Source organism: Alligator sinensis, unplaced genomic scaffold (assembly GCF_000455745.1).
Source record: "Alligator sinensis unplaced genomic scaffold, ASM45574v1 scaffold58_2, whole genome shotgun sequence".
NCBI lineage: Eukaryota > Metazoa > Chordata > Crocodylia > Alligatoridae > Alligator > Alligator sinensis.
Genome location: NW_005842405.1, coordinates 729,950 through 738,439, shown reverse-complemented (window position 1 = coordinate 738,439; position 8,490 = coordinate 729,950). Strand labels below are relative to the sequence as shown.

Genomic DNA, 8,490 nt, shown 5'->3' with positions numbered 1-8,490 from the left:
ACTCTTTCCTGCCTATGCAGGGGGTCGGACTCGATGATCTATTGAGGTCCCTTCCGACCCTAGCATCTATGAATCTATGAAAATACCTTTCTGTTAGGACTTTACCTTTTCTATACCAAGAGGACTGGTTCAAGGTCTAGAAGCTTCAACACGCAAATCTACATATGATGATAAGTTTGGCTTCACTAATAATAATAATATGCTTGAATAATTAATATGAGTTATACCAGTAAACAGTTCAGAGTTCTTCCAAAAATAAAATTTAAAAAAGATTGATAGATAAAAAAGGTTTGTAATTTTAATCAGTACAGTTCTTTCCATCATATGAAATGGGTTCCAGGGGAAGGTGTTCCAGGGCAAGAAGGATAAAGAAATTAAAACAAACGTCAGGTGTTTTTTGTCTTGCTAGGAATGCCAGCTATTAATTATTAAAATTTAGATGTTCGGGTCTGCAGGATTGGGCTTTTTGGTTGGGGAAGGAGTAAAACGTAAAATATGTCCAATACCCCAGGAAATAAAAAGTGAATACGGGAGAGAGAAGCTGCTATTTTTTTTGTGATTTTTTTTAATTGCCTTTTGACATGTATTTAACAATGTTGTGGGGTGGGAGTTAATCTCAGTTTCTAAGATTTTCTGAGGGGAAGTTTAAAAAAAAAATACAAGAAGTAAGTAATATAGGTCCTCTGTGAAACTAAACTACTAATTACCTGTAGTTCTGGTGTAGATCTTCCACATCAGTCTGACCCATAACAGTACTTTCTAGCCTTGGATAGACATGCACCAACTGTATGCTGCCATAATACCACTTTACCCCAGTGTAAAAATGGAATGGACATGTGACATACAGCCTTTATACTAGTGTAAGCCATTCTACTCTTGTGTAAAGTTACCCAGCAAAAGAGCTACACCACTACAGAAACTACACAGTTACTGCTGTTCTAGGTTGGGAGACAAGAACATTTTATTCACTACATGTACCAACATTTTGTATTGGCAAAGGACTTGACTAATACAAGTAGTCACAAAGGATGTATTTCTTTGGTAGCAACTAGTTTTCTCTTCATTACCACTACTAACGTGACTTTTTCTTGCCGATTAACCACCATAATGGTCAGGGGTCTACCTAAATCGTGCTGAGGCAAAAGAAAAATCACGGGCTGCTCATGGCCCCATTTTTGTGGTCTTTTCACAGCATCTCCCCTCCCCCCTGCCACTGACTGGCCAAGGGACCCCAGTGGCCATCAGCCCCACCGCTCATGCTGATTAGTGGAGAGTGGTAGGGCTGCATGATGGGTAACCTTCTTAGCTGATCAGCAGCAAGGGGGGGGGTGGGATGACTGCTGCTGTCTTAGCTGCTCCCCTTCATGCCATGGCTCCCCACTCCCCCCGCAGGCTGCGAGGCTGGGCTCCAGCAACCCTAAGGAATTGGGAACCAGCATTTTATTTTTAGAATTTTTTTTCTGGCAATTCCGGGCCAAAATCACAGGGATTACCATTTTTATAGGGTTTGCAGAAACTGCTTTTCGCGAATAGGGCAGATCCCTAATAATGTCCACTGTCCTGTTTACCAGATTATCTCAAATTATGTTTAATAGGAGATCTGACCTGCCACAAATATCATTAATGGCTATGAAGACTTCATTTTCCCATATGAACATGAATTAGAATTTTTTTAAGGGAATTTCAGCATATTCTTGGAAATAGTAGCCTAAGCAACTGAGTTTTCAGGACATTCTGCAGAGCTATATCCTTTAGGACTGCAGACAAGCCCTGTCATGGCACTAAACTTTTGGAGTCTCATGTTATTCTGGAAGTGCAATTGCCTAGATAAGTCATGTTACTTCTATGCTGAGTTTATGAAAGCAGCCCATGTTCAATCTAGGGTGTACAATTGTCTCTCCTCTCACAAGTGGGAATATACAAAGGTCCTTGAAGAAGGGTTATTTGCAAGTAATTCACATGTATACCTTCCCTTTTATGTTGAAGTTCTCCACATATCTGAGGCTCTTTGGTTCAAGTGACGAAACTAAGAAAGTTGAGATCTGCAATACCTTTGGTAACCTTGAGTGCTAAGCTTTTGGCGCCGCAAGGAAGTGCAAGTAGAGCCTGAAAGTATACAGCTTCTAACATAATTTTAGAACCTCAAGATGCCAAAGATGCCATTTCTATTAGCATGACTATACAAAACCAGTTCTTGAAAAAACAAAGTTCCTGATTGATGACCTTTTAAACTGGCCTGTTTTCTCTTTCAAATCTTTTCTCGCTCCATATAAGGGAACATCTTTTCTTGTTCTCTTATTGGGTATGGAGGTAGCTAAAGCTGTTTTATCTCTTTGCATGTGTATATGAGAGAGACCTGATTTGTATTAGTATTTCTGCTCTCTGACTTTTCTTTTTTGTTTTCTGAGTCTAAGGTATTAAATATACAAACTTAATCTACGTTTCTATAGTTCATAACAGATATTTTAGTACTTAATAGTATTTGTTGTTTGTAAAGCTCTGGGTTCACAGACTATTTGATTTATGATCTAAGCTTGTATCCATGATAGAGAGAACAATGACAAATGTGAGGTGTAACTTATTTGTATTGCCTTATATATGTTTAATGTCTTGTATATTCAGATTTCCTATATCAAGCTGTTTTCATTCTTTTAAAGGGTGTCTCCTCTTCAAAAATCTGAAGTTGTAGAAATGGTTAAAAAACAGGTTAAAGTAGTAACACTAGCAATTGGGGATGGAGCAAATGATGTTAGTATGATACAGACGGCGCACGTTGGTGTTGGTATTAGTGGAAATGAAGGACTACAGGCAGCTAATTCTTCAGATTACTCAATCGCACAGGTAAATGATGATACTGTAAAGCTTTAAAAATACAATTAAATTGGATAGCATTGATCAACATGTAGTCCTCAATATATTTTTCTTTGCCTTTTAGTTCAAGTATCTAAAGAACTTGTTGTTGGTTCATGGTGCCTGGAACTATAACAGGATAGCTAAATGCATCTTGTACTGTTTCTACAAGAATATCGTCCTTTATATTATTGAGGTAATGGTATATTAGGTCTTTATAGTTTCTCTCAATTATTTAAGCTTTTTCATGGTATGGTCTGACTTTCTGAAAGTGTTTGCAAACTATTTGAAAATGATCACTCTAGTAAATAAATATTTCCTAGTAATATTATATATCTTATAATTTGTTTAATCACTTCTATCTAATTTCATTATGGAAAAAATAAACTACCCATAGAAATCCCCTGCATCTATTTGGTTGTTGTCATTGCACAATTCCTACAGTTTATTAAAACTGTCTTGGTAGATAAATTACTATTTTTCTCATGAAAAATAAAATTGTTCAGCACAAATGCTTTAAACGTTTTGCTAAATCAGGGTCTAACTAAATACTATCCAATCTACATACAGGCCACAATTCTGAAAACCACTTAAGCATGTGTTTAGGACTGTCTCTATTCAGAAAGGCACTTTAGCATATTTTTAACTTGAAGAGCAAGTGTGCGCCCATTTTTTGGTTTGTTTTTTGGTTTTTTTTTACACAGGATCCCTGCTTCCCTTGGCCCTGTTTAGGAAAGCATCCATCTTCACAACAGAGCTGTGCATGTTTTCCTGAATGGGCTCCTGTGGAAAAACTAGTTCATGATGATGTAAATAAGCTGTATCATTATGCATCCACGTCTGATAGGGATGCTTATGTTTGCAAGTGCTGAAGACTGGCACTCATGGAAATGGAAGCACTTTGCTTCTCAACTTTGCCATTTGTAACATTTTTTCTGTAGATCATTAAAAACTCTCTCCCACTCCTAATCCTGTCTGATTTTCACAGTTTTCTTTCAGTCTTTTCATGTTCTTTAAAACGGAAGCAAAACCAGCAATACTTAATTCAGACTTTACATATTTAAAGTTTATTTGGGTTCAAATTTAGTTAAATAAAAGTTAACCTATTCCAAAGCTCCAGTAGTATTTTTATATGCATAAAATATGAATTAGCACTATTTTAATAAAGTATTGAATAAGGATCTTAAAAACATCATCTAGATACAGGAATATGTTCTGGTGATCAGCATTTAAAGAGATCATGCAACCTAATTTGATGCGTAATTTTATGTTCTTCAGTTTTGAACATTTTCCACAAGTTGTTTTTACAAAAGGCAGCATTTACTTTCTTTGATAGTCCTTTTCACAAATCATGCCAGAAATGGTTTTTTTCCCGTTTTTTTTATTTTAAATTTTATAGTTTAATACAGCATTCAACTTCAGCATAATTGGGTTTCTATTCCACATATATATTTTAAAAAGGAGAAAAAAGGGAACAGAAAGATTGAAAACTTCATAGACTGAAAAGTAGGAGGAGGATAAGAAAGAAAAGAAGTAATAAAAATTAAATATTATACCCTTATTTACAATATCCATATACAATATTTTTTTAAATATTACAGTTGCAAAATGAAGCAATGGTCAATATCAACAGCACTTCATATACTTAGGTGCTTTCATATTAATTTTTTTCTAAAAATCAGATAAAATAGCTTATTCTGTTTAGGAGGCCCTAAGTACCCAATTTCTTATTCCAAAGAAGTCATACCTGATTTATACTAGGCATATGCAGGTCTTAAATCTTAATTTGCAAATGCATTATAATTCCTAAATTTTAACATTAACAAACTTCAGATATACATATTAAATAATAACTTTGCTGTACATTTTTCATTTATTTTACATATAAAATGTAATTTTTAACAATTAAAAGTTATTCAAGACAAAATGATCTTTAGTTTAATTCCCATATACCCACCTTTTGCTAGCTACCATAACTTTTGCAGATGTTAATGGTTCATGTCAATACTTTGAATGAATAGACAGAAAATACATCATTGAACGTCTCTAGCAAGGACAACTGCCAGTCTTGAATCTCTCTTTTCAGTTTTTTGTCCTGATCAGGCGTGGGAGCAGAGAGCTCAATGACTATTTGTAAGCTTCTGTTTAATATGCAGAAATGCTACATCAGGAAAATGTCTGTTAAGCTTTTGTGGCCACGCCTCTTCTGTGTCTTGGAACTTCAGAAACCAATGCTCTGAAAGGCTGGTCTGAAGTTGCTTTTTAAAAAAAGTTTTCATTGATTGTTGAGGGTTTAAAGGATAATCTAGTAAAATATGCATTTTTACGTATCTTGATTTTTATATCAACAGATCTCTTGATTTGATATTTGTAAGTACCTGTTTAATAACCCTGATTGTTATAGAATAGCAATTTTAACTTAATCTAAAATATAAAGGTTTATTCTGGACATTTGTGCAGTGATATGAAATATGTCACTATTCCCTTTACTCATCACAGCAGTTATGCATGTTCTGAATAGGATAGGCTTACTCGCAATCTTAAATGTCATGGTGTGCTTAAATGCTCTACCAAGTACAGGGGCCTAATACAGTATTCAACACTCGGCCATAAACATTTAACACTTAAAACCTATTGACAGGAGTGTGAAAATAGTTTCAAATTATTTGCTTCATTTTACGGTTCTGATTCACCACATATTTAAAACATGTGAAATAATATTCCCACTAAAGTTAGAGGGACTCTGTAGGAATTGCTAACATGGGCCTGAAGGGCATGATTCTGTATTCAGACCTCCAGAATGGACCCATAAGGCAGTTATACACATACATTTGTCTGCACCGATGCACTGGAAATCCAGTGCGTTGGAGCAAACTCGATTGATCAAAGTAATTGCCCATTTTTAGGTGGTGGTAGTTGATGCAAATTTGTGCTTCGTTTATTTGAATAAATAAATTTATGCAAATGTATTATGTATTCTAGACTTTGAAACAGCTGAAATCCTGGCCTAATGAAATCAATAACAAATCTCCATTTGACTTCATTGTGTTTGGGAGTTTGCTCCTATTTTTAAACATGTTTCATTTTGGTTAGTAATGGGGCAAAACTATTTTTATGACTCTAAAATGCTTTATTATAAATTTGTAAAATTTCTTCATAGACATTTTTTCTTTAAAACTGAGACAAAGGAAATGCAAACCAAAAAGTAGATTAAAGGTGTTAAGCTTCTGTCTTAAATTGAAGAAAGATGATTTTAGTTTGGAAGTCTACTCTAAACTTCCTAGATATGCCTATGCATCACAACTCATGACACAGGTCTCTACAAGGACTTCGTTTATAGGATGCACATTTTAAATTAAAGTAGGCATGATTTTATGTCCACGATTTTATGCCCATGATTTTATTCCACCTCTTTCTTGTACTTCAGCTGTAGTTATCTAGAATCAATCGCATATCTTAATTATTATCTCACAAAATACCATTCTCAAAAGTTTACTTTTCTCTCTGTTCCTGGCTTGTCATCTTTCATCAGTCCTGAATCTTGGTCTTTTCCTTGATATCTTCTCCTACACGTATCAAATCACTTTAAACTTGATATAACTGTAAATGGACCCAGTATCTTTATATCCTAAATGCTTTCCACTCTATCATTGTCTTAAAACAAATATACCATCCTTCTTCTTGCATATAACCATGGCCTGAATTTTACCTTTGGGTCCTGACTTCCTTCCCTCACACATCCAGACAGTGTCTCATTCCTACACAGTATTTCTTAGAAAACGATACTCTGAAGGATGACCTGCCTTTCCCTGGCCACTATAATTAAAATAAAACATACTTTCCTATGTAAATACATTTCCCATAGTGAATTTACTCCTTATGGTCCTTTACCCTCTCTATCCCTGCTAATGCTGCAGTAACACTTGCAGAATTTTTGCATGCTGCACTTTATAATGCAAGTGTAGAAACGTCATTCTCTGTTGTTTCAATGTTGGTTAATGAGTATTATAAAGCGAGTCTGAGTCCTTTACCCTAATTTGATTTGAAGGTAGTCTTTGTCCTCATGGCACTATCTTCTTGGTTAGCAGCTTTTTGTCAAGCTGTTGGACAAATTTTACTCTGAACTGATTTCAAGCGAGTCTTCTTGGGTATCTTGATTGAAATGAATCCATCACTGCTTCTTACTTAGGATACATGCTGCTTCCTTTGATACCATGGACTCATTGTTTCATCTCCCAACCTTTGGGGGAGCGGGTTAAGGTCAAGGAGCCACCTAAAAAACCCCCATAAAAACAGATGAACAAGAACAGAAGAATTGTCATACTGAGCCAGGCAAAAGGTTCAAGTAGCCAGCTGTCCTGTCTTTGACAGTGGAAAGTAACAAATGACTTGGAGGAAGACTATATAAATGGGGTATGTATAGCATGATCCTCCCCCTGTCATACCTTCCCGGTCAGCATCAATAGGGTACAACTCAACTATAGTTTAATAGGCCCTGAAAACCTATCTTTCATAAATTTGCATAATCCTTTTTTTAATTAAATTGCCCCCAAAAACATCTTGGGCAGTCAGTCTCCATGTTAATTACAGGAACCCTAGCCAATCAGTATTCGTACAGTGTGTATATAAGAAGGCTTGGAGTCCCTTTAAAAGGGGAACATTTCAAAAGAGCAGCAGCTAGTATGTTTTAATTGTTATGTGTGAACAAGCTGAGATTGATTCAAAATGCAGCAAACCTACTCCAACTGATTGAAGGAGTGTTAAAGTCAGAGCAGGTGTGCTGCATTTTGCATAGTTCTTCATCTGTTCACACACAACAATTAGAACATACTAGCTGCTGCTCTTCAAAATGTTCCCTTATTGAAAGGGCTTCAGTTGTTCATGTGTTCTAACCCATGGACACAGCCTCATGTTTGAACATTGTGGTGCCACAATTTAAGGCCTTGGCCCTGCTGGAGGCCAGACCAAGATCTTTCCTGATTTTATTTTTTCCTAAGTTTTGTTGCCTCTTCAGTGCACTGCATGTATTTAGAAGATGAAGCTGCAAGATAATAGTGTCTTTTACAGGGTCTATTAACATAACTGTTCCAAGCCCCCAGTTTCTCTCCATTTTAACAACCTTAAAAATTGAGTTGGGTAATACTTTAGTTCAGTGCTTCTCGAAGTGGTGGTCCGCGGACCGGTGCCGCCCCGCAAGCAACCGGTCGCCAGTCCACAGCAAGTTGCCAGGAAAGAAAGAAATATATTTTCAGAAGCATAACATTGATATGTCATAGCGCCACAGTTCGTACGTTCCAACACTCCAGGATACGTCACGTCGTGCGAGGTGAGGAAAGAGAAAGAAACAGCCGGTTGCGCATTTGTGTAGCGCTGTTAAACGCAGTTGCTGCCACCGGCTGAACCGGTCACTGGTCTGTGGCCCACTGGGGAAAAAAAAAATTGCTGGTCCACCGCATCAGATAGTTTGAGAAGCACTGCTTTAGATTATCTGTGCCAGCCCTGTGCTGTACATGAGTGTTGCTGTGAAACAAGCTCCTCCTACTCACTTCCACTCTAAGCATAACATAGATTCATAGATGTTAGGGTCGGAAGGGACCTCAATAGATCATCGAGTCCGACCCCCTGCATAAGCAGGAAAGA

At 36.6% G+C, this 8,490-nt stretch overlaps 1 protein-coding gene across 1 annotated transcript in view; it reads left to right on the top strand.

Moving 5' to 3' along the window:
- Positions 1 to 8,490, top strand: part of ATP8A1 (ATPase phospholipid transporting 8A1) — a 188,923-nt gene that overhangs the window by 127,685 nt on the left and 52,748 nt on the right. The window contains exons 26-27 of the mRNA XM_006029939.3: positions 2,658 to 2,841; positions 2,936 to 3,046. Of these exons, the coding sequence (XP_006030001.1) occupies positions 2,658 to 2,841; positions 2,936 to 3,046 (295 nt within the window). The remainder of the gene's footprint in view (positions 1 to 2,657; positions 2,842 to 2,935; positions 3,047 to 8,490) is intronic.